This window comes from Notolepis coatsorum (assembly GCF_963971535.1).
Source record: "Notolepis coatsorum genome assembly, chromosome: 5".
In the NCBI taxonomy this organism is placed as follows: Eukaryota; Metazoa; Chordata; class Actinopteri; order Aulopiformes; family Paralepididae; genus Notolepis; species Notolepis coatsorum.
In genome coordinates, this window is record NC_140169.1 from 99,075,923 (window position 1) to 99,103,864 (window position 27,942).

General features: G+C 43.2%; 1 protein-coding gene across 2 annotated transcripts; it reads left to right on the plus strand.

The window, feature by feature from the left end:
* Positions 1–27,858, plus strand: rnf217 (ring finger protein 217). Of its 2 annotated transcripts, XM_084315028.1 has the most exons (8): positions 1–694; positions 925–1,170; positions 9,111–9,332; positions 16,740–16,904; positions 17,461–17,558; positions 19,668–19,771; positions 20,408–20,479; positions 22,975–27,858. In XM_084315028.1, the coding sequence occupies exons 1-8, from the start codon at positions 2–4 to the stop codon at positions 23,052–23,054; spliced, it is 1,680 nt and encodes a 559-aa protein (XP_084171154.1). In that variant the 5' UTR covers position 1; the 3' UTR covers positions 23,055–27,858. The 2 variants fall into 2 exon arrangements, with proteins under 2 accessions (XP_084171154.1, XP_084171155.1); XM_084315029.1 differs by lacking the exon at positions 9,111–9,332.
* Positions 27,859–27,942: the final 84 nt, after the last annotated feature.

Consider the following 27,942-nt stretch of genomic DNA (forward strand, 5'->3'; position numbering starts at 1 on the left):
CATGGGTAGCTCTGATGAACCGGGGATGGAAGATGACCGGACGACAGGTTCTGTTCTAGGTGTTTCGGAGAACGACGCGACCGGACCGTTTGTCCTCAAGCCGCAGGTTGACACTCGTGAAGTTGAGACGCAGATTGTCTCTGATTTAAGATCCGATGACGTCAGAAGAGACACTGAACTACAGAGAGGAGACGAGTTGTCCGCGGAGGAGGAGGAGGAGACAGATGCCGAGTGGAGGAGAACCAGTGCTGTGGAGATTTTGAGGAGAAATTTCGGGACAATTCCGAGAAAGTCTCCCTCTCATAATAATAATAATATTTATATAGTGCAGTACGACACAGAGGACAGGGAGGAGGATGAGGAGGACAGGAGTGAAGACAGTTGGACGGACTGTAGTGACTGTGAAAAGGACAACCGAGACACCCCGGCGAGCAGAGGAGGAACGTGGCTGGAAAAGTGCCGCTTTTTAAATCGGAGACTAGCGACGAGGGCGGCTTCTTGTCTACATGAAGTTGACATCGACGCGGAGCCCAGTGGGTTCCGTTCTGACAGAAGGACTTCAGACGAACAACAACGCATGTATTGCACGGTGTACTGCACCGCCGACGACAAGTACACGGTGGTACAAGTACACGATGCGGAAATCACTGCGGACCACTGTGAGACACCATCTCATTCTGACGATGCAAATCTGGTATGTTATAGATGTAGCAGTACTGTCTATCTGTATGTCATGTTATGATGAATTGAAAATGGGGGACCCTGATGTAAACAAGACGAAAGTCTTTCTCTGGTCTGCATCCCCTTAACAATTGTATGTATTGAGCTGTACTGTACTGTACCCATTCTGCAATCTGTTAATAAAGCTTTCAATCAATCAATCAATCAATCAATCAATCAATCAATCAATCAATCAATGCACAGAAAGAGGCGGATGTGGACACGACGGGGGACCACCGGGACACGGGTTCGAGTCACGAACAGCCGTACACCCTGGAGGACTTGGTGGACCCCTGGGGTCTGCTCGGGCTGTCCGGGAGGAGGGGGGGTGGAGACCGGGCGGTGCTGCTGGGCTGTCGGGTCTGCCTGGAGGACAAAGCCATCGCACCGCTCAGCTGCTGCTGGAAGGCCGTGTGCGACGAGTGCCTGAAACATTATGTCAGCTCTCAGGTAGGTGCGTGTGGGTGAGAGCAGGGACAATCCTCGGAGGAACACGATCAGACATATTGCTGCTGGGCTTTGACGCCAAATAAAGATCTTTATTTTCAGGTTCAGTTGATTATTAAGAGGGTGACTGACTTCCAATATGTTATTCATTAGACTGTCCCTAACTGACTGACCGACTGACTGACTGACTGACTCACCATTGTTAACACACACACACATACACACACACACACACACACACACACACACACACACACACACACACACACACACACACACACACACACACAATAAGGCCATTACAGGCTGTGTGTCAGTGTGTGTGTGTCTGGGTGTAACACCAGTACACCACATGACCTTGCTATTATTCTCTTCTTTCTCACCTGTTGTCATCTACACACACCAATGTTATCATGTGTCAGGGTGAAACACAAGTAAAACAACTTCCTCTGGTTCTGTGAGGGGGAGGCAGTGTTTCCCACAGGATTTTCAGAGACTATGGAGGGTGAACCTCCGACCCTCTAGGGGGGTCCGGTGGCATGCCCCCCCCGGAACATTTTTTTTTTGTACATTTTAAAGTTAAATGCATCAATCTGGTGCACTTTGAGAGCAAAAACCCTGGGAGGGGAAGAGAGACCCTGTTCAGCCATGATAACAGGCTAAAATAACATGCACAGATAGATAAATTAGATATTGCTGTAGTCTCTTATTAACACAATAGATAGGGTAAACGTCCCTTTTAAGCCCACCAAAATCAGTTTGCATAAATATTTTATATATACTGCCACAATTGAATTAAGAAAATTATAGATGAAATGAAACATTATTCTCTAATTTGAAGTTTTGATAATTAATTAATACCACTTTTTAAAGTTTTTATTATTCAATTCAAGGAAATATGTCCAAAGTCTGGCATGGGCTTAATGGGTACCGAATGTACCCTTTAACACTTTGACTGCCCAAGTGTAATTTCTTATTAGTCCCTTGAATGCCCACATCCACTCCAATGTTAACGTTAATATCGCCTAATCTATGTTTTAAATTATGGCTATGTGTCTAATCTGCCCGTCGCTTATCAAAGACTCATTTTCCAGTCAACATTGTCGTGGCAGATTGTTTTTTTATCGCTTCATTTCGCTAGCATTTTGAAAATCACTCGATTTCACGGAGAAAACAACTCATTCCATGATAATCGCCTTTTACTGGAATATTCTAGAACGTTGTCATTGTTCGGCCATGTCATGAATCGTTTTCAAATAAACGCTAGATTATCGATAGTATATGTTTACACACGTACGCTCTTGCGGCGAGCCGAAAATCGAGTCTCCTATTTCCTGACGGCGCGCACAGTCAAACAGCGATAACACACAATCACATAAAAGCTTATATCTCTGTGAAAACGAGTCTGATTATCCTAATACTGATAACATAGATTCCTTACCTGAGATCAGATGGTATCCAAATGGTTTATTCCAATTCCCGATCGCCATTCAAAAAAATCGCTCATTTGATTGATCCATCGTGTATACAGTAAAACACATATTCCCCGCGGCTCCGAGGCTCCAGAGTGAAGCTGGTAGACCCTGGTTACATGAGTGAGAAGTAAAATGTGGAGTGCAGGTTTTTTTCCCCCATTCATTGTGTCCCATAGAATGTTCGGATCTACCGCCCCGTTGTCATTTTCTTCCTTATATCTGGCTATCTCCTCCTTGATCTGACTCACCACCCCCTTGTTATTTAATATTCCTACATTTAGTCTCCAGATCGTGTTCCTCCGTCTCCCTTCTAGATCTACTGTCAGATATATGGCACTGTGATCCGATATGTCCGCTACTCCTATTCTGCTCTCCCGTACCCTGTAACTGTCCCCCGTCGTCATCAAAAAGTAGTCTATTCTCGCATATGTCACGTGCGGGTGTGAGTAATGTGTGTATTCCCTGTCCATGGCGTGCATCCCCCTCCAAACATCTGTAATTCCCATTTCCGTCATCTGAATATTCATATATCTACTGATTGGTGCCCGTCCTTTTCTAGTACTCGTGGTGTCTAGGTCGTGATTCAGTACTACATTAAAATCTCCCGCGCATATCAATATCCCTTCTAGTTCCATCACTATCATATCAAAAATGGTCTCATATAAATCCCTCTCACTCTCTGGGGGTGCATAAACATTCACTAACGTAACCATTTGGCCCTCCATTTTCCCCTTCACCAGAACAAACCTTCCCTCCTTGTCTCTTACTTCCTTGATCAATTCAAATTTGACTGTTTTTGATTAACGTGATTACTCCTCTCCTCAGGTTCCGTTTAAAGGAACTATAGTATGCATTTTCATATCCAAATCTCTTCAGTTTCTCATGATCCTGTGCTACCAAATGTGTCTCCTGCAGAAAAATCACTTCCATCTCACTTTTTTTACATTTCAACTAGGGCTGGGCGATATGGAAAAAAATCATATCGCGATAACGATATGATAATTTTATTTTATTTCTCGATATCGATAATTATCGAATTGTTATAAGTATACTTTTTTTTTTTAACAACAGATATATGTTTATTTTGCAGCAATTCTTTGTCATTGCCGCCATCTTTAGTGTTACATCCCCTCACACTCCAGTTCTCAGGCTGCAGCTGGTTTAAAAGCTAAAGTAAACCGGCTCTGAAGTCCTCTTGTTCCTTCCTCAATTCCTCCCGTAACTTCCCAATATCATTTCTTATCGTGTCCGAGTTCAGTTTCATGTTCGCCTGCATCGTGTCCGAGTTCAATTTCATGGTCGCCAATATCCCGGCCTGCATGAGCACGGCCCATCCTGGCATTTCCTTGTCTGTCTCAGCCGAGACTCCCCCTTCCTCCGCCTGCTCCTTCTCGGTCTCGCCTCGGGGGTTCTGCTCCATCGAACTCTCCTCTTCCTGTGAGTTCTCCATTTCTCTTTCTTTCATATTTGTTTTCTCCTCCTTCCTTCTCGTTTGCATCTTCATACCGGAAGCCTATACATATATTTTTTAAATGTAACAATACAAACGTTATCTATTCAAATCTGTAATCTCTTGCCTCTCAATAGCTATTTTCATTTAGTCTCCACTCTTATCCTATAGCCTGTAAATGGTATTTGAAATAGGCGTGACCAGCCTATTTGCTGTGTTGTCAACACAGAAAAAGCTAAACTTACAACATGTCTTCATTGGAGTGTAGCCAAAAAAATCAAAACTATGGTGGAAATTACTCTTCAATACTTAATCTATCAATATGCGTTGTCATTCTGTCTGTATATATATCCTATGGCGTACTTCTGGCATTTGAAATCGTCCAAAATCTCTGGTCCAGCCAAGATTTCTGAAGACTGACAATTTGCTGGTTCAGTACTAATGTTCCATGGATAGTAAATTACTCAATTTCATGATGTACAATTAAACAATAACATTTATTAGATTGTTAGGCTAAATGAAATGTGATTGGCCTAATTCATTTCACTTTCATTTATTTTTCAACTGTTCTGATTTCCGGACGCTTAACTCCTGATGGTCCCACATGAAGCGTTTGTACCACTTCCGGCCGGGTCTTCCATCCTTGAATGGTGTTTCAAGCCTCTTGTATTTACAAATTCTTGAATGAGATCAAGCAAGTCAGTACGTGTGAAGCCCCAGCCCCACTGGCAAAGGATATGACGGGATGAGGAATGACAAAGCATATAGTCATCTGCTCTGAAAAGTAAAGATTAACACATTAGGCTATTGCTAATGTTAGGATAGGATATATGGGCCTATCCAGAATGAATGGGCCGATGCACCATCACTGAATATGGGTATGAATTATTTTAATTCTGGATCTGAATTTATCAGGTGAAGACAAAATTAGAAGGGAAAAGGGTTCAAATGTCACAAGGGAGAACATCCCCATTGAGACACAGTCAACTGGGCTTAAAGGGAACAGGTGGGCTTAAAACGAACACCAGTGATTTAATGGACAAAAGACTGAATATTTCATTTTATATACATGACATGTAAAAAAACAATTATATGAGATAAACTTATATACCGGTGCACTAACATAACATGGAAATTAAAATGTATCATGCAGATAAGTAATTAACACTTTGGGTGCCATGGGTTAAATTCATTATCAACCGTAGGTTGCCGGCTCTATTTGTCTATAGAGAAAGTCCCCTTCTTTGCAGGGCTATAACTTTTTAAATTCTATTGCTACATTGCCATTATTAGGGCCCATTCAAAGTCCTATATGTATTGTTCATTGTGTAGCAACGTTAAACTTTTTCATTCACATATTCATAGTAAAGTATGGTCTAATGTATAAGTATGTTTTCATCTCTTTCTGCAGCTTTCTCCAGAACGTGATCTATAGCCCCAAATACATTATATTGATGATGCAATACAGTTTTATGGCAATCAGCGCGATATAAATAATTCCAACTAGACGTACTTCTAGAAGTTACTACACGTCATCTGATGTTGACCGGATGGGCTAGGGGGCGTTTATAATTCCGTGGGCAGCGTTATACCAATCATCTAATGTGGGTCAAATGTTGATAATAGCAGTTAGTATCGAAGACGGTAATTTTACATGCTAAAACTCACCCCAGTCTCCGCGCGGCGTTGGGCGATCATCGTAGAGTAGAAATGTTACCATTATGGGATGTCGATTTACCCGGTCCATCTCCAGCTTGTATAATGGTATATACGTCCAAATCATGTTGTTTATCGAGTTATTGGCAATCGATCGCTATGTAGTGTGTCGAGATCGAGTCCCGGGACCTATAGCGAGTGCCCGGAAGTAATATGGCAGACCAGCACAACCTCTACGGCACTTCCTGTTAAGCGATTGCGCCGATCGGCCACCAGATGGCGCTCCTGAACCGCCAGAGAGCTCAGTGGGTCCTCCTGGTGGATCTCAGGCCAGCGGAGGGGAAATATGAATCCGATCCCAGATTTTTGAAATATTGATATTAAAGACGCTCGGCAACTTGAGCATGGCCGGGAATGACGCTTTTAAGCGTTTTCCGGCAGTCAAAGTGTTAATTAACTATGCCCAATTACATCCACCAACATATTTTTTGCTAGTGTCCCATTTAAGCCCACCTGATCAAAATGTTAATTTACAAAAAGATTAAGATAAATATGCACATTTATTGACTATTGAACTGTATAATAATATAAACTACATACAACAATTAAAACTATGCATGCGTATCATGCTTTATGCCATTGCAATTAACCATACTATGCAGCTACTGTATGCTAGTACCATGTGGTCAGTTAGATAGCATGCTAAAACTAATATTTTGATTAAAAAATAAACAATATTAATACTTCAACTTCAAGTAATATTCTAACATATGTCTTGTTCAAAACATCAATCTCTTAATTTTTTATTACAGATGAGTACTTACCAAAAACAGGAGTCGAAATATGTAGAAAAAGGGTTCTCTTGAGGATCATCCCAGGACCCAGATTTTTATGCAACTTCTTCACAGCTCAGCTGGTACATAACTTCAATAACTCAAGGTCAGTTAATCTGATTGGTTTACAAAAAAAACTGGCATGTAGGTAAGAAGCAGCTTCATTGGAAGGAATATTACACCGCACAAAATTATGATGCAGTTTCTTTCAATTTGACGCAGAAGTTGCAAGTGGGCTTATATGGTACTGTACGTGGGCTTAATAGGGACATTTACCCTAATGTTAGCTAGGTGACACATTGACACGTAGCCAACCAACTACCTTAAGTTAATATTCACTGGGCTACATGTATACATCCCTGTAATGTTGGCATTAGCTAGTAGTAGTTTAGGTTATATCAACGCTTAGGGCTGCACGATTTTGGGAAATAATCAAATTGCGATTTTTCGGACAGATATTGCGATTGCGATTAAATTAGCGATTATAATAAAAAAAAAAAATAAGCAGCCCCACAGAGGTTTATTGTAAAATGTGGCTTGCATCTGGCCTACGCGGTGGGTCTTTTCGGGACACCGAGCCTGAAAATGTTTCTTTTTACCTGGGAATCGATACCGGTACCCAACGGTACCTTTTTTTCTGTACTTTACTCTCCCTCTCTGAAGTCTAAACTTCACAACACACAATCTAAACCCCCTTACCTCCCTCTCCCAAACCGATCTTGTATCTCAATGGGACTTCCTGGTTAAACAAATGAAAAAAAAAAAAAAAGCGTTTTTCTTTTTTTGCGATTTGATAATTGCATCATTCCAAATCGCGATTTCGATTAAAAATCTATTAATCGTGCAGCCCTACCAGTGCCGGCAACGTTCACTAGGCTACATAATGTAATACATAAGATCACAACGATTGTACAATATTAGTTTGTACTTCACCTCTTGTCCTGGGCCCTATTCCCCATACCTGGTTCAACTAAGTCGATCAAAAGTCCCATTATCCAGATTCAATTAACCTGATGTTTGAATCCGCGCTTTTCCTGTTCCTCGAAGGTGGATTCAGTCTCGTTCATTTGAACCAGACTTGAGACTCAGGATAATTGCGCGCGGCCGCCTCAGCTGAAAAGACAGCAGGTGTCGATCGCAGAAATCCTGATTTTCTAACGGCATTGATTGATTGATTGATTTAAAACTTTATTAACAGATTACAGAATGGGTACAATACAGTACGGCTCAATAGCCTCGCCGACAAGTTAAATGCATATCTATAGGTTCATTTTAAGTCCCTCATTACCCCAATAAATCAGATTATATTTCTTTAAATGTGCCTGCTGGCACTAGGCTTAATGGAATGAATAATCAAATGAGATCTTGCTAGCGAAAATAATTTGTTCAACTATTTCAGAATAAGGATAAAAACAAGCCCAAATAGTATATCTAATTGATATGAATTATATTATGAGGATATCTGTAGGCCTACTGTATGTGCTTATGTATTATGTACTATATAAATATTATACATGGTTCCCAAAGAGAGGCTTGGAGGGAGGCTTGCAGTTACACTATTAATCAGGTTTTAATCTGTTCATCCATACATGCATTGAATTGATTAACCTTCAGTTTATACCAGTAACACCTCATGTTCATCATCAGATAACAGTGCTTGAAATGCATTTTCTCAAATTCATTCATCAAAACGTCAAAGGCTCATTCAATTTATCAAGTCAGTCACGTCATCAAATCCATCAAACAGCGCATCTCCTCGTATATTTTAAACCCAGTTACAATATCACAATAACGTGTGACACTGTCACAGTGACAGTGATATAATTAAACACTCCACAGATTCAGATTCCTCATAATTCATATCCACAATCCGCGCATAGACGCTTCAGCTTGAATGAAACACAATCCGGGCGCTCCGTTAAGCAAATACACAGCAAAGAATATGAAACTAATCAGAGCCAAATGCCCGATAGGTTTCATTCATTAAAAATATCCCTGCAGGATTCACATTTGCAATGATCTGTTTAGTCCGTTATTAAAATAACTGTGTGTCACGAGCACCGTATCCGTATAAATATGACGTGCATAATAGGACAACGTAAATTCATAGGCTGAATATGATTTATTATAAGCGTTACTGCAGACCTATTATTTTACATTTCAAACGAAGCACAAAAACATAATTCAGAATGGTATAATGGGATCTAGACTGTGAGAAATATTTCAGGAAGGGAGCTGGCATTTCTTTGCGAGGGTGTGGCCATGCAGGTTATCCAGCTAACTGAACTAAACCCTGCCCTCGACCAGGTTCAAACTTTCTGATCTGTTACCATGGCGATTTAGAAAATCCGACGTCGGGGAACGGAAATGTCTGGCTTAAGTCAAGCTATGCTGAAAATTATCCGGCTAACTCAGTTAGCCAGGTACGGGGAACGGGGCCCTGGATTTGCTGACAAAGATCAACCTTTCCTGTTTAAGAAAAGGATACAAATTGAATTGGCTTACATGCCTGTCCGTCATCCTCCCCAGGTGCGAGTGGGCAGGGCCGATATCATGTGTCCAATCCCGGAGTGCCGTGGCTTCCTGGAGGAGGGAGTTGTAGTGTCCCACCTGGCCAATGAGGAGGTGGGAAAGTACCACTACTTCTTGGAACTCAGCCAGTTGGATGCCAGCATCAAGCCCTGCCCTCACTGCAGCCTGTTCACTTCTCTGAAGACAAACAACAACCAGCGCACAGAACACAAGTACAAGGTAATAACAGCCTGATATGAGGAATATTAAATACCTGGTATGGTACAATAAAATGTAATGTAAAATGGAGGGAGTTACAGTAATCTAGGTGGGATGTGACCAGGGAGTGAACAAGAGTAGTGGTGCTGGTAGGTGTAAGTGAGGGGCGGAGATGATTGATGTTGCGTAGGTGGAAGTAAGCAGACAGTGTGATGTTATTAATGTGAAATTTGAATGACCGGGCATAACAGAAAATATTGTTTGGTTCCTGTTGGTTGTCAGTTAAGGCCATGGGTAGGTAGGGAATTTATTTTATTTTATATTTTATTAAATTTTTTCCCACAGCGACTAGGGATAGGGAATTTCTTTATTTAACACATCCACCGCCATCAACGTTGTACGACGGGTTTCAAGGTCATGCGAATTCCGCCAAATCACGGCGTATGACGTTATTGACATCATATTTAATTTTTTCGCCATTGCATTCATAACTCCGCCACCCATCCTCTGCTGATATAGTGGGAGCCTGCACAACAGTGCAACGCTTCAATATCGCCGCCTGGTGGATGATCGGGCGAGTTACAACCAGAAATCAGAAATGGATCTTGTGATCTCTGTGCATCTGGAAAATGCGTCCGGCACTCGCATAATGTTGCGGGACTACAGACCAGCGTTTCCGTTAGCCGGTAATTACCGGTATTTGACCGGCAAAATATGTTGAAGTCCGAATATTTAAATCTCTCCGGTCATAATGTCTGGTGAAAATAATTTCTCTAAGCACAATTTTATTATTTGAATTGTATTAAAATAGGCTAAAATTAAATAGCCTATGCGATGAACGAAACAATCATTACATTTTGTTTCATTGTTGCTTCACTCTGATAAAGCGTGGATGGCGCCGCTCGGATGTGAATCTTTTTTTCTTTCTTTTTTTGAGCCCGTCTGGCCACCATAACGACAAACGGGTATACGAGCGAGAGAGAGAGATGGCCAAACAAGCTAAGCTTAACAAATATTTCATGAAACCAAGCACAAGCAGGTCTAATAATAATGACAACGAAGATGAGTCTTCTGAACTTGAAGTCACAGAGACCGCTGATGCTGTGGTGAAAGAAAACGGAAACAGAAATGTCGAGCGTTCAGGCCCGAGTGGAAAGTTTAATTCTCCTGGCTGAGGTGCGACATTTTCCAGTTCACTGATCCAGCCGGGGTTACCACAGTTCATTCTGGAACCTCAGATCCCCGCTGATCATGGAGTTCTACAGTATCGCGTTGGATCCATACACGTATCGATTTTTTCGAATGGTGATCAGGAATTGGAATATACCAGTTGGATATCATCTGATGTCAGGTAAGGACTCTATGTTATCAGTGTTAGGATAATCAGAGTAAGTTTGATGAAGTTATAAACTGTTTTGTGAAATGTCTTCTTTCGGTTTCACTGTAAAAGTCCGAGAGGAAATGAACGGAGCGATTATCCGTGCGCGGCCCGAATGTGCTTGCGTGCATGTATAATATTGATCATCTAGCGTTTATTTGAAAACGATTCATAAAAAGGCCGACGAATATCAACGTTGTGGAATATTCCACTAAAAGACGATTTTCATAGAATGCTCCAGAATGAGCTGTTTTTTATCTGAAAACGGGGGCTTTTCTAACTGCTCTGAAACGGAAACGACGCGATAAACAGCCTTGACAGCACTGACTGGAAATAGTCTTTGATAATGCGATGGGCAGATTAGACACATAGCCATAATTTAAAACATAGATTAGGCGATATTAACATTAACATTGGCGCCGATGGTGGCATTCAGCCGGTAAAAAGGAAAACCAGGCTGACCGGAATTTCTCGAATATGTCCGGGGATAGAAATCTTGCAGGACACCCAGACCGGCACGAATATGTTCTAACGGAAACGCTGCTACAGACACACACTGGCGTGCATGGATCGCTGCCATAACTCAATAATCGATATGATTTGGGCGTTTATTGCACCATACAAACCGGAAATGGATCTAGTCGATCTGCGTCAAATAAGTGGGATCTTTTTCCTCCAGTCTCATCGACGAACGGTAAGAGGACAGTAACGTTATTTTCAAGGTGATTGTACATTTCTTTATTTACAAACCATCTGATCAATAAATCAACCCATACTACATAAAGCATTTACTGACGATCACGGAATTATAAACGACCCCCCCCGTTCATCTGTGCATGATGAGTCATAACGTTTAGGATCGTGTACAGTTGAAATTTTTTATATATCGTGTATCGCCAATAAACGGCAGTTGATCATCTATATATGCCTATTACTCATGTTCTAGGAATTACTGCAGAAAACGATAAAAACATACTTATATTCTAGACGGTATTTTTGGAAGAATATATGAATGAAAAAGTATAACGTTCCCACATCCTGAACGATAGATAATCGATGTTGAATGGGCCATAGTAATGTCAATTTAGCAATACAATTTAAAAAGTTATAGCCTTGCAAAGAAGGGGAACTTCTCCATAGACAAATAGAGCTGGCAGAGGATGGTATAAGGATGTACATAAGCGTGGCAGAGAAAGGGTTAATATCCATAATACTAAAAGTTTGACTAGGATTTTTATAAAACGTTATTGAAAAAAACCTTTTTAAATTTTTTTTCTTTTTTTTTACTCATAAAATAAATTGGGTCGCACCTAAATCGGCAGGGTCGGTCGGCAACCGGAACCAAACCATTATTTTTTTTAGGCCCAGTGTGCTATCGAGGATGACACCCAGACTCTTAACCTGAGGGGAAGGGGAGACTGTAGAGTTGTCAATGGTAAGGGGGAAACTGTCGGATTTGGCTATAGTAGATTTGAAACCAATGGAGTACCTTGGTTTTATCACTGTTTAGTTTTAGCTAGTTGACTGAACCATAAATTGATTTCATGTAAACATTCAGTAAGGGAAGTGGGGGGAGGGCAGAGTCAGGTTTAGTGGGAAAATAGAGCTGGGTGTCATCCACGTAGCAGTGAAACTGCAGACCAAAAATGAATGAAAAGTAAACATTAAAAAAAGGTACTAGTGTATACACTATCGGTCATAATACACATTGCGCCAGAATTCGTGCAGGTTTAGTAGTTAAGAGACAGACAGTCGAGTTCTGCCACTGTTAGTTCTCCAGCTGCTGGCAGCAGTCCATGCCCCTGGTAGTGGAGCCTGATACTAGCACGAAGGACTGGCCGGTAGGGATGGGTACCTTTCACATTTGAACCGATACGGTTCCGGTACCTGTGAATCGATACCGGTACCCAACGGTACCTTTTTTCTGTACTTTAGTCTAAAAAAATGTATTTACCTACCTCAGTCGTAAAAAAAAATCCAAACTTCAAATAACTACAATTTTGACCGTTTTCGGCTTGCCATTGCCCCGACTGCTTTGTTGTTGAATCAAGTCAAATCCTAGGTAAGCATATATTGTGCGTGTGAACGTTGACATGAAAAGAAAAAAGATTAAAAAAAATAAAAATAATAAAAATAAGAAATTCGGTATCTCACTTGAATCGATACTCGGTAGTACCGACGTGTTTCGGTTCGGTACCTCAAAAGTACAGAATTCGGTACCCATCCCTACTGGCCGGCTTGTGGTGTTTAGTAGAAAAAGGATTGTGGAAGCAGTTTTCCTATCAGTGTCCTATCAGGATTATGGGGATATCATTTATAGAAATGCTGCTCCTTCCACTCTTAAGCCCCTGGACACGGTCTATCATTCTGCCCACAGATGTATTACTGGTGATAGCTATGACACTTACCATTGTATCCTGTATGATAAGGTGGGTTGGTCTTCTCTATCAGAGAGGTGTAGTGTTGTCAAAAATATCGAAATATCGATACTGAATATTTAAAACGGGTTCGATACTCATTTCCCGAAATACCGATACTTTCTGCAGTATCGATACCAGCTGGCTTGCTCCCGCAAGTTGTTGACAGACAGACACGCTGCTGTCCTCCTCCTCCTCAGAGACCAACAGACACAAGCTGCTGCAGCCTCCTCCCCCTCACAGACGCGTCAGACCTGTCTTCAGTTTGTAAACAAAGCTATTAGCTAACGTTAGCTAGTCCGTTAGCTCCGTCCGTTAGCTCCGTTAGCTTATGCTAGCTAGCTGGCCACCTTTATAATTATTTCATGGAAACGGAGTAACGTTAAGTCGAGATCATACTAACTACACTAGTACACGTATGAACTCGACATAACGTTACCCCGTTTCGGGAAAAGCTAAAGATGCCACGATGCCCATTTGCAAGCGTTGTTACAGAGCAGTGCCAACGATACAGCCATTAGCTAACGTTAGCTTATGCTAGCTAGCTGACCACCTTTATAATTACTTCATGGAAACCGAGTAACGTTAAGTCGAGTTCATACTAACTACACTAGTACACGTATGAACTCGACATAACGTTACCCCGTTTCCATGAAGTGTTTAAGTAGCAGCAATCTTGTTGAAAATGTTAAGTTAATAAATGCTCTGAGTCCGAGCATAGCTCCCGGAGAAATCTCTCTCTCTCTCTCTCTCTCTCTCTCTCTCTCTCTCTCTCTCTCTCTCTCTCTCTCTCTCTCCGTCATGAAAATTGTTGTTGTTGTAACCAAATAAAAAGCAGCAGCACTATTGCATAACTGAGTCATGTTTGCTATGTATTTCTTTCTTTAGGGGTTTGGTTCACAGTTTTAGCATGATGTTTTATAGATGGCTAGGTTAAACAGGTTTTTGTTTTTAAGAGGGGTTTGATTTAGATTAGATAATTTAGTTATTTTTAAATGTGTGATCTAAAGATAAACAAAGGGTTTTAAAAGTGTTATATTTATCTTCTCTTATAGTACCAGAGAGAAGCTGAGGAGAATCAACCAGCAACAAAAGCAAAATTTGTTTAAAAAAATATATATTATTATTCTTTTTTCTTTTCTTTTTAGTATCGAAATGGTATCGAAGTATCGATACTTTTCAAGGTATCGTATCGAAGTCGAAATTCCAGTATTGTGACAACACGAGAGAGGTGTAATGATCACTGGTATTTGTTTATCTATAAGGTCACTCATCGGAAATACAATACCTTAACACATTCGGCGCCAGACCCGAGATATCCCGGGTTAACTCGCCATGCGTTGGGCGCCTAGACCAGAGATTTCTCGGGTTTAGGTTGTTTATTCCTTTATTCTATATTTGTATTCATTATTCAACCACGGACCTCTGTGTTACAAAGGGAATGAGTCTGAGGTCGCCAAACGGCAATACCGGCCGCATCCCGCTAGACGGTGGTATCGAGCACCCTTTGTACCCTTGTATCTTCCCCTGTGGGATGGCCAAACGTCTCCGGTTTCATGTTTCCTTGTCGGGCGAGGGCAGCCGTTCTGCCGGTTCCATCGAAGCGTGTCAAAAAACCCTGATCCATATGTTGTGGTGGATTATGCCGTGGGCCAAATGGACATTGGATGTACCAGATGGAGATCAAACAATTGGAATATTATATTTGGAATACTCCCGATCTCACAGGTAAGAATGATCTAACGTCAATTTTAGCTTGATCCTGCAATGCTTTTACACCGATCGGGCTGATAAGTGTTTTTAGTGTTCAATGCGAATGCCGTTACTGACAATCAAATAATCAGAAACGACCCCCCCCCCCTCTTTGATGCATTCATGATGGGACATAATACCTATGATATAGATTTGATTTCGGGATAATAGCGTATACAGGCAAGAAATGGCAATGTCTATAGTGGAATTGACGTATACGGCTTTAACTCAGCATTTCATGAATTACCCTAGACCGCTCTAAAACCATACTTATATTCACCACGGTATAACACAGGAACGTATGGGTGGAAAAATCTATTCTTTTTTACATATTGAACGATAGATAGGTGATGTCAAATGGGCCATAGTATTTTATCCATAGCTATAATATAGAATATAGTTATTGTAGCTAAGGGGCTACACAACCCGGACTGTATTAAAAGATTGTTTAGATTAAACCACTACTAAAGAATATTACTTGCCAGACAGTACAGTTAGATAAATATGGCAGACACTCAATTGACGGCACGGGGACAAGGATACCAAGTTTACAGTATTTTAATCGTCATATCAATATACAACTGAATTATCACGTTTCTCTTTTAATAGTAGAATGTCAGAGTATCAAAGTCAGTGGTAACGAATATTTCCTAGGTTAAGAATACTCGACCGGAGCTCTGCAGGGAGTGAGAAGAGGTGATACGGGGCAAAGCAAGGGGGTAGCTGGAGACGATGATTTCCCTCTGGAGTTGTAAGCTCCGGAGGAATTGAAGAATGGTCGGATAATCCTGTCGTCACTGAAGAAAAGGGGTCTCGTACGGAACCGGTCCTTGTAATCCTAGTGCCCGATGGCAGGGTTAATAGCTCTTAATCCAAAAGCCCGATGGCATAGATGGTAGCTAGCTAGCTTCGTTTGTACTGGAAGCTAGCCCGAGGACGGTCTTCAGGGAGTAGTTAGATCCAAACGCAGATGGTTTTAACTATACGTTTCTCCACGTTACTTCGCTTACACAAGTCACTATACTGCGCCAATAATGGCTCTACAATATTATAGTCGTATCTAAGTAGCTACTAGCTATCCGTAACGATACACCGCTGGTAGGTCTGTGTACAACTGTACCGAACGTATTACGATCTCGCTCTGCTGCTTCTCCTGTTCTGATACTGCCGACTCGTTACTTCCACTGCTGTTAGGTTACTGCTCCACTGTTCACTCTCTCTGCCGACTGCTTGCGCCATCTACAATATATATACTCAGACTGATTTCTAGGGCGCAGCCGATTTACCTGTCCAGAATCAATGCGCCTGCTATGGGCAAGTCTGAACTTGCCCGGACATGTCTTGAACTCTGTCTGGGGGGCTCGTCTAGTGGCGCCTCCAATGTCAAGGGCGGGACCCAATGAGGCGAGCGAAGAATACTATGGTGCAAACGGATGGCGTTGGATATATATCTTATATATATAAACAATATACAAGTTATACAAAATAATAAACGCAGACTTTCAGTATTAATCTGGACCTTCAGAACAGTTATAGCTCTACAAACAAGGTGACTCAGTCCTAACGTTTAAAGCGCGGCCTAGCTACAGCGGGCTCTAACTAATAGCTGGCACCAAATGAGTTAATGAAGATACAATTATTTCATTCAACAGATTTCTGAAATGGTAATAGATAAATTAGAGATAATCAACATGTAACACAAACTGCATTCCCTAGAAATAATAACCATGTTTTGCACCAGTTATTTTTTAAACACATTTGTTTATTAAATGTTTTTAGAGTTCAAATGTATTAGAGTTAGATTACAAAATTATATTTGTATATATACAATAACCCCCCCCCCCCCATTTCCCTTCACATCTCATCTCTTCTCTCTGGTAGATCCAGTGTATTAAATGCCAGTTTGTGTGGTGTTTTAAATGCCATGCGCCCTGGCACGACGGACTCCGGTGTCGGGAGTACAGGAGAGGAGACCAGCTGCTCAGACACTGGGCTAGTGCTGTAGAACACGGGCAGAGGAATGCACAGAAGTGTCCTCGATGCAAGGTACAGTCTGATATAGATAGATAGATAGATAGATAGATAGTAAGTAGGGAAGGGGAAAAATATATACAGAAATAAATTCACAATATCGGATATCGTATCGAATTTTATATATCGATACGGTGACGGCAAATATATTTTTATAAATATATAAAATATAATGATAATTTATTGCAATAAAAATGATTGGAATAAGGTGACTGATAACAGACTGAAAATGTTATCTTATTAGAAACGGATGATTTCCGTAAATCCTATTTAAAATAAGAAATCAGGGATTTTATTTTTAGGCCATATCGCCCAGCCCTAATTGCAATATATCACAATATTACAATATTGTGACTCTAGTATAGTGATAATTACGTATCGTGGGGCCTCTGGTGATTCCCACCCCTAGCAGATAGATAGACAGACAGACAGACAGACAGACAGACAGACAGACAGACAGACAGACAGACAGACAGACAGACAGACAACAAGAGAAATACGGGAAAGAGGGATGGGTGGATGGATGGATGGATGGGGGAATAGATTAATAGAAGGTTTCTCTCTCCTCTAGATCCATATCCAGCGTACTGAGGGATGTGACCACATGACTTGTACTCAGTGTAACACCAACTTCTGTTACCGCTGTGGAGAACGCTACCACCACCTGAGGTTACATTCATTCATCTCTCTTTCGTTCTTTCTTTCTTTCTCTCTTTTGTTCTTTCTTTCTTTCTCTCTTTCTTTCTTTCTTTCTTTCTTTCTTTCTTTCTTTCTTTCTTTCTTTCTTTCTTTCTTTCTTTCTTTCTTTCTCTCGTTCTTTCTTTCTCTCGTTCTTTCTTTCTTTCTTTCTTTAAATACAATGCGTTTCACACAAGAGCTGTAAACAAATACTGTTGCTCAGTTGCGTCACACAAAATCAGTTATATTATCATACTGGCCAATCGCATCTCGCTCTTCGCCATAATGAGATATCTCTTATCTCCTAGCACCTACTGTGCTCACGAACAAACAATTGCACTCACATGCACGTGACCAGGCCACGCCCCCGCGTCCTACTATATGACGCCGGACATGGTCACACTCTACTATCCTCTTTTTTTGTTCCCAACATGGACGCTGCAGTGCACTCCATGAACTAGTTGTTATGAAATGCAGAGAGAAATTACACAATGTTGGGGTTTCGCCGGAGATTCGCCAGCCCCTGGAATCTTCTCGGCACATCCTAACATCGCATCGGGCCTGGCCTGGGGTTTCCTCGTCTCGTGACAGCGGATCGAGGGACGTCGCGCGGCGGCTAGCTGTCGGGCTAGGTCGCGCACAGGTAGGGCCTGCGCTGCCAGGCATCAATGCTAGCGTTTGTGATACTGCCTGTTTTCCCGTGAGACAACTGAGTTGTGTATTGGCGCAAGGGGCAGGATATCTGGGGAAACGTTGTCGTCATGACTCTGAGTTGGATGTTTTCCCAGCTATCCTGGAGCGAGCGGCTAATGCTAATGCTACGATGCTGGGTCACTGTTCCTTTGTTCCCCGCCGTGGGCTGTCACCTCTTTTCCCTCCTCTTAACCGGTTCATTGCTGAAGGTCAATCGGTATCTAATGTGGGGGGTTTTGCTGAGGCTTATTTACCCCTTGTATGGGTGAATGGGCTGACAACAGGGCGCAAGGCAGGTGTGCCCTGGTTTGAGAGCCAGGTAGCATCGATCCTTTGCCCTGGCATGGTTGAACGGTGTCCCACCCAGAAGCTGACGACTGAGGGCGAGTCGGCCCGGCAGGTGGCGGTATGGGCTGATGAAGTTTATACCGCCACAGGATTGAATTTAGCAGCGACCAGTGTCATTGCTCAGTTGACTGTTTTTCTGTCCACAAGGTTATCCTATAACCTAGTTATATGAATACTGGCTGAGCGTCTCGCTCTTAGCGCCCTGATGTCCCTTGGTTGGGTTTTCAGTGTTGGAAACTTTTTCTGAGTAAGGTAGAGTGTGACCATGTCCGGCGTCATATAGTAGGACGCGGGGGCGTGGCCTGGTCACGTGCATGTGAGTGCAATTGTTTGTTCGTGAGCACAGTAGGTGCTAGGAGATAAGAGATATCTCATTATGGCGAAGAGCGAGACGCTCAGCCAGTATTCATATAACTAGGTTATAGGATAAACTTTCGTTATATCACCTGTGGTAGCAAGCTAGCTAGCTGACGCTACGTTAGCTATCCAACCAGGGAGAGAGAAACGGAATAAATGGAAACGTGTTTGACACCGCCAGGAGCTAAGACAAAAGCTGACGCATCCATGACATGCGTTCCAGGTAACGTTAACATCACTCACGTTACAAAGCCAAAAGAAAGACTGTATGATGAGGCTACACCTCTCCTTTGGCTTCACGTCTACTGAGGTCGGTGCAATTCTGCCTTCAAAATAAAAGTGTGAGCGTTATAATATATTTTCTTTTTGGTTATCTTACTATAAAACCCAAGTGCAAATCAGAACACTGTTCGAATTAAAAGAGACCAGTAGAGAAAATACAAAATAGATGGTGTGGTATTTTTTTAAACACTTTCCTGAATACACTAATACATTTTGGCATTTTGAAAGTTCTCTAAATGTGTGTGTGTGCAATGTGCATGTTCACGTTAGATAAATCGGTGACCAGTGACCTGGAAGGACTCGAATGGGATTATTTATTTATTTATTTATTTATTTATTTATTTATTTATTTATTTATTTATTTATTTATTTATTTTATTTATTTATTCAATTACTGTTCCTTCCTTTCTTCCCTCACAGGTTTTTTGGGGACCACACGTCCAACCTCAGTATATTTGGGTGCAGGTATCGCTATCTGCCAGACAGACCGCATCTACGTCGGCTGGTTCGAGGGTCTGTCTGTGGTAAGTGTGTCTGTATGTCTGTGTTGAGTGTCTGTCTGTCTATGTTGAGTCTCTGAATAACAATAGACAATTAGAATTAGGGCTGAGCCCAAACATTCGAACGTTCGGATCATTGACAGCAGATACAGCGAATGGAATGGCAGATGGCACTTCTGCAGAATGACAGGGAGAGACAGAGCGAAAGACAAAAATGTCAAGCATAACCTGAACTTGAAGATGGACAGTGGAAAAAGAGGAAGGGATGGAGCAGAGAGGGAGAGAGAGAACAATACATACTGCTGACTGCTTGTATTTCACAGAACAGTCAGATGGAAATTACTGGAAATGAAATGTTTCAACAGTGGAAAAAAGAGGAAGGGTGGAGCAGAGAGAGAAAAAAAGAAAGGCCCTTGCAGGAGATACATACTCCTGACTGCTTGTATTTCACAGAACAGTCAGATGGAAATTACTTGAAATTAAATGTTTCAACAGTTCAACAGTGGAAACAAATTTGATTTCACAACATGTCATTATGTAGAATTAGCATCTATTTATTGAATTAATGATTAAATTTGCATTCTCTTTCACTGTCTCTGTCTTTCTGTCATGTCTGTCTCGCTTGTCTTTCTGTCTGTCTATCTGTCTCTCTGTCTCTAGTCAGTAAGGTCCTGATAGCTCCGGTGGTCATAGTGTTGGTGGTGGTATTTGGAGCACTATCACTGGTCATAGGTAAACACACACACACACACACACATACACACACACACACACACGCACACACACACGCACACATATATACACAATAGATGGCAAAACAGAAGTAGGCTCAGACAACTCAAGATTCAAGATTATTTATTGTCATGTGCATAGTTAACCCCTTAACACTTTGATTGCCCAACCCGAGTTTTCTCGGGTTTACCCCCCGCGGGTTGAATGCCCAACCAGAGAATATTCGTTTTTCTCTCTTTTTTTTCTTTTTTATTAGCAATCTGAAATCATATTGCATCAAGCGAGCCTACCGTTGGATATCCAGTCACCCCAGGCTCTCGGATGTGAAAAAAGCGCCCCCTATCGTCTCCCAGATGGTAAATCACCCTTTTGGATTGGACTCAATGAAAGTGAATGGGAGAAAGGATTTCTGACTCCACATTTTACTTCTCACTGATGTAACCGGGGTCTACCAGAGTTCATTCTGGAGCCGCTGAGCCACGGGATTATGTGTTCTCCTTCCGTTATACACGGTTGATCAATACAATTATCGATTTTTTCTAATGGTGATCAGGAATTGGAATATACCATTTGGATCTGATGTCAGGTAAGGAATCCATGTTATCAGTCTTAGGATAATCAGACTCGTTTTCACGGAGATATAAGCTTTTATGTGATTATGTGATATGGCTAGGGCTGGGCGATATGGCCTAAATATGATATCACGATATTTTCTGACCTTTCGGCGATACACGATACACATCACGATGTTTTTCTTTTTTACCCCAAACAATTCATTATGAGGCTTACCAAGACAGTATTTGAGTTTGCAAGCTAACATTAAAGACAAAATAAAATACCCATGCATTTAGCATTTTTATATTAGATTTAGATTATTAGATTATATATTGCATATGAGATATTATATGATTTAGATATGAAATATGATGAATTGAAAATGGGGGACCCTGATGTAAACAAGACTAAAGTCTTTCTCTGGTCTGCATCCCCTTAACAATTGTATGTATTGAGCTGTACTGTACCCATTCTGCAATATGTTAAAGTTTTAAATCAATCAATCAATAAATAGCATTTTAGCATTTTTATGAAACTACTGTATATATGTATGTCTCTAAATGTTTTGATGAATTGAAAATGGAGGACCCTTATGTAAAAAAGCCGAAAGTCTTTTTCTGGTCTTCATCCTCCTGTACTGTATTGTACCCATTCTGCAACCTTTTAATACAGTTTTCATTCATTCATTCTGACGGAAACATAATCATTTTGATTGACAGTCGAGTCTGCCAATGACGTCACACCGCTTGCACCCGCCCTGCTGTTCTTAGCACCAATCGGCAAGCGTTATTAGTTTTTGACTTCCTGAATGTCCCGTGTGCTGAACATCAACAAAGCTACTAACGTTAGCTCCCCGCGGCCGTCGAGTAGGAGACCAGTGCTTCACAGGATGACTAAATGAGGCATAATGATTTTACTACAACGAATGTTATAATAAAAGCCTTTCCATACATCTGTCTGATTGAAAACTTTATTAACAGACCGCGGAATGGGCATATCTCAGCACAGGCTGAGATATGAACGAGTAACGTGTGGACAGATTGACGCGACACAATCCTCTTGGGCAAAACATCACGATATCCACGATACGTTGAAAAAGTGTATCGTTAATGAACTGTACCCGATATTTATATAATATCGTCATATCGCCCAGCCCTAGATATGGCTGATTGACTGTAAAAGCCATCAGGAAATAAGAGCAGCGATTATCAGCGCGCGGCACGAGCGTGCGTGCACACACATATACTATCGATCATCTAGCATTTATTTGAAAACGATTCATAAATAGGCCGACAAATGACAACGTTCTGGAATATTCCAGTAAAAGACGATTATCATAGAATGGGTTGCTTTTTCCGCGAAACCGAGTGATTTTCAAAATGCTATCAAAAGGAAATGAAGCGATAAAAAAACAATCTGCCTTGACAATGTTGACTGGAAAATTAGTCTTTGATAAGCGACGGGCAGATTAGACACATTAGGTTAGATTAGGCCATAATTTAAAACATAGATTAGGCGATATTAAGTTAACATTGGAGCGGATTTGGGCATTCAAGGGACTAATACGGAATTAACCTCTGGCGCTCAAAGTGTTAAGCCTGATCGGTCCAGTACCGAAAGCAAGCATAATTTCAAGCACAAAAAATATAGATTTTCAACAAATGGCCGTTGTTCCCCTTTATACCCACTGAGTATGAAGATTAACGGTTCTCAAGATATGTGACAGACACGCATGCAGACAGAAATTCCTTCCTTTATAGTTAGATTAACTGAATTGTCCAATACACAATGTAAATTCTGTCATTGGATGGATTAACTCTGCCCATATCTCTCTCTCTCTCTCTCTCTCTCTCTCTCTCTCTCTCTCTCTCTCTCTCTCTCTCTCTCTCTCTCTCTCTCTCTCTCTCTCTCTCTCTCTCTCTCTCTCTCTCTATCTATAGGAGTGCTTGTGTTTCCAGTCTACTATGTATGCAGGACCAGGAGGAAACAGCGAACTCAGGGAACTGGACGATGGATCTGACAGACCACACCCACATGGTTCTGAAGACCACGGCCACCTTCCACCTAGACCACACCCACATGGTTCTGAAGACCACGGCCACCTTCCACCTAGACCACACCCACATGGTTCTGAAGACCACGCCTATCGACGCCTAGACTTGGCTATAGGCTGAGATAGTTGGAATACATCCAATGAGATTAGGACGACACAGTGACTTCATGTAGTGGAATTAAAGTTTTCAAAATGAAAACGAATGAAAAATGTACATGAGTTGAACCGTTCACCTCAAGGTAACCGGGTCTCATGTAACTAGCCGTGGTCCCATGTAACTATGGTTATAAATCATACTGGCTTTTGCGTCTCGCTCCAGCCTTATTGGGATATATCATCTTTCGTGCACATATTGTGCGCGTGTTGAAAACTTTCACATGCACCCGCATCTGCTCGTGGCCACGCCTGCTCCCATGTTTCCATAAAACACAGGGTGTGGTCTGTGACAGTGGACGGGTGAACTTCGCACGACAGTCAGTTGTCGCACTGAGTCGTGCTAAGGTAGGGTCGGCGACGGCATTCTCTAGTGTTAATACTGTCACTGCCGCCCGCTGTCCCGTGAGATGGACGGGCGGTGTGTGTGCAGCGCGGGGGGCTGTATACTCAGGTAAATGTGCACAACGTGTAACGTTATTGAGTGCTTTTCCCAGTATCATGGCGCGCGCCACTAATGCTAATGCTGTTGCTTTTGGGGCTCCACTCCCGTGTGTCGGGGAAATGTCGAGGCTGTGCTCGGGGTTTCCTCCACTTAACCATTACGTTGCTGAGGGACAGTCGGTGTCTAACGTTAAGGGTTTAGCCGAGGCTTATTTACCTTTTACACAGGTAGACGGCCTAATGGCGGGGCTTAGGACCGGTGTGCCACGCTTAGAGAAGCAGTTGGTGTCTGTCCTCTGCCCAAACATGGTAGAGTGGCGCCCCGCCCGGAAGCCGACGCCAAGGGGTGAGTCGGCCCGGCAGGTGGCTGAATGGGCTGATGAAGCTTATATCGCAGCAGTACGGAATTTAACAGCAACTAATAACATTGCTCAGTTGGCTGCTTTTCTGTCGAAAATCGTGTTGGGTGATGGGGTCTTGGAGATGGCCGACGTCAAGACCCTCGCTCTGGGTTTTGAGTTTATACAGCTTTTGACTCAGCCGCAAGCTATAACCGCAGGGAGAGTGAAGACGCTGTCGACCCTCGTTCACAGACGCCTGTGGTTAAGAGCAGTCTCCCCTCTCCGTAGATGGGCTTTTTGGTTTGTCAGCGGAGGCGCGGGTGGCCTATAGCCAGGGCCCCACGCCGCCCCACACCTCACAGCCAGGGGTGAGAGCATGGTCTCGTCAGCGGCTGCTGCGAGACCCCCGACCGGTGGCCATGTGTCCCCCACCCGAGACAACCTGTACACAGGATGACAGGCTCTCACGGTGCCGACAGACCCCGGCGGCCGAGGGATCGGCTGAATTAGATGGACGTGCCTCTTTTCAAGGAGTAACCGTCGCCATCTCGCTGTGTTTAGCACGCTCTCCGTTCACTCCCCCCCCGTTACGTTTACGGGACACAGGGCTCTGTTCTGTCCCCTCTGGCGTCGCGTCAGGCCCCGTTTTTGCAGTGAAGCGTAGGCGGCCCGACATATCGCTTCTCATGAAGACAGGGGCTGATACCCAGCAGCTAGCTAGGCCTGGGTCTGTCTATGAGAATGTTGTACTGTCAGGAAAGGTAGAGAGGCTCCCTCACCACACGCTCGGCGTGTGCGCTTGGTGAGCCTGGTGTTGTATGCAACGACGGAGCAGGTTCCCTGTCTCAAAAAAATATATATAATAATAATGTCGTCAGAGTGGGAACCCTTGGCCCGTGGGGTCACAGCGCGGGTTCCCCCAGCCCCGCCCTCGCCAGGCCGGGTATTACGCTTGTGCCTCCCCCCGTTCGGACTACCAGTCCTAGCAGCGGCAGTGTGTCAGGCACGTGTAATTTGGGTGATAGTAATATCACTATAGGGCTACGGTGTGTGGGGGGTTTTCACCCTAGACAGAGTGAGGGCCATGCATCATGCATGTCCAGCCGTAGAGCAGGCCGTCCCCAGCAAGCTAATCGCTTAGCTAAAACGGGTCAATGCTCAGCGGGGGAGCCAACTGTCGTTGCCCCTGTTTCAGACCGCCCTTTTCTGTCGGGGTCCCCCCCTTGGGTGCAATTGCCTCGTTGGTGGAGTCAGGGTGCGGAATCCCAACCCCACGAGATACCTTGCTTGCGCTATCGGCGAAGCCAGGGTTTGCAATGCGCAGCGGGAGGGACCGGGCCACCTATCTACGATTCTTGTGTGGCTACAGAAGTGCCGGTCGGTGTGGATGGAGAGAACGTTGAGAGTGGGGCTTGAGTTTGCACCTTGTGTTTTCTGGTAGGGATGCACGATAATTATCGAATCGGGCCGATATCAGCAATTATGACGTCATCCCGATAAACTCGATAACGTTATTGATAGCTCCGATAACATATAATACATTTTTTGGTTAAAAGAAATCCGGTGTGGGTGGATTTGGATGAAGGGCGCTTGTTTTTATTATAGCCTCCTCCCGTTTTGCCAGTACTGTGGTAAAACTGATAGCGTGTGGTTTAGGAACAGGGAGTTTTTCACAAATCGAGTGCTCCCTTTCTTGGCTGTGACGTAGTCACGTTACATTCGGAGACAGACAGTCGATCTGCCAATTACGTCCCACGGCTTGCACCCACCTCTTCTTCTTACCACCAATCAGAAGCCCTCGTTCGTTTATTTACCTCCGGATTGTCAGCCATTACTCTACTCGGAGCTAACGTTATCTCCCCGCCAGCCACATTGACAAGTACCAGCGCTTATACATTACTGGCAAATGTCTTGTTGCACTTGTGGCAACGAGCATTGTCAGCATCGACTTTAGTAAAATAGACCCAGACTTTTGAACATTTCGTTCTCTCCGCCATTATGAGAGCAGAGCTGTCTGTACTGAGTCGGCAGCGCTGTGTGTGTGTGAGTGTGTGTGTGTGTGTGTGTGTGTGTGTGTGTGTGTGTGAGTGAGTGTGTGTGTGTGGGAGGGAGCCCGCTCGCAGGCAGAGACAGAGGCAGGAGAGATAATAGACAACGGCCAACAAGATTAGTTTGCGACGTTTAAATTCCTCAAAAAAAACCTCCATAATTTCTCGAGTACCGATAGCAGTACCGATGACGTCGGAGCTTATAAATACTAAAAAAAAAAAAAAAAATTGATAAAAAATATATATATATATATATACAGTTAAAAAAAATATTATAATACAATAAATATCGGTTATCGGTATCGGCTAGAGGAGCATACAGATATTGGTATCGGTGTCAAAAAATCAATATCGTGCATCCCTATTTTCTGGTTTGATACAGACTCTATTGTCAGAGTCCACGGCAGGGACAGCCCTGGCCGACGAGATTCAATCTCTGTTGGGGAAGCAGGCCGTTGAAGACGTCGCAGGCTTCGCGTCTTCTTATTGGCCGAGAGATGTATCCGTGAGTTACGGGACCTGCACTGCAGGCCACTGACATTATAAATGGGAGGTAACGCGGTGCAGTCGAGGCTGTTGTCCTTTTGCTCTGCTTTCTTTTAACAGTTGTGTATATTGGGCTGTTATGCCCATTCTCCAATCTGTTAAATAAACCTTTTTCAATTGTTTCACTCACCTTGAGGTCTCTCTGGGATAAGCTTGACGTCTTCCCCTCTCACATAAAGAGCGGAATTGACGCAGTTTATTCCCAGGCTCGTTATGTAGAAACCCATGTTTCTGTCTTTCGGGACCAGCTCCCTGCTGGTCATCCCAGACAGCGGGGAGAGACGTTGTGGGGCTTTTTCTTGTTAGAAACTCGCCGTCACCATTCTCTGGTTTTTCATGAGCATACGCGCTGTTCATAAGTCAGCGTTTGGTCTTACGAGGCCGGTATCAGCGCTGGCCCAGGGTGCTTTTCAATGATTGAATCCACCTTCGGGACCGGCGCGCCCTGGTTTGTCCAAAAACATAGAGGGGGAGAGGGGCGGCGACGTGACAAGGGTGCGGGACTCGTCCTGGGCGCGCCGGACCGGATCAGTTTAACCCGTTGCTCCCCGGGTCGCAGATACATTCTGATTACCCCGAAGGGTCCTGAGCTTTTCCGGGGGGAAAATGCCAGGGCGGGCCGAACGTCACAGGGTTGATATTGTGAATGTTGTGTGTCATATAAATGCCACTATGGGTTGTAGACTCCATTCTTTTCACCCCTCCCTCCCTGCTCGACCGGGGGGATGGGAGGGTGCTGTCGAGGGGCTGCTTGTTGTCAGTCAGCTCCTCTATGCATCCCTGTGTAGTTCTCGGTCCTCCAGGCCCAGATCGGGCCTTGCCCTCGTTACCTGTTGGCCTGGGTTAACCCTTTTTTGAGCCTGAAACACCTTGAACTGCATTGTATATCCTGTGTATACGCGCAGTTGTGTTTTAGGGTTCTTTAATGGGTTAAGGGAGCAACCCCTTTCTGTTGGGATGGTTGTCTCCCCGGTGTGCCGATAGCAGAGTCAACTCTGGTAGAGCCCGGGTTTGACCCCGGCTCCCCGAGAGTATGCCCCCGCATGTTTATGACGTCTGCCAATTGTGTCAAACTCTTTCTCTGAAACCCCGACCCCGCAGGATTAATAAATTGGCAGGGTCAGGGTTTGTGGCGGAGTCAGTTCACTGGCGGAGTGTGCTATACAGAGGGAGCATATTAAAAACTATAAGCAGCACTAAAAATAGATAAAAAAAAAAAAAAGAAGAAAAAAGGGTAAACATAGGCAGCAATACAAATTAAAATAGATCAGAGTACTTAAAAAATATTTAAAAGCAAAGGACACAGTAACAAAACGATACAAC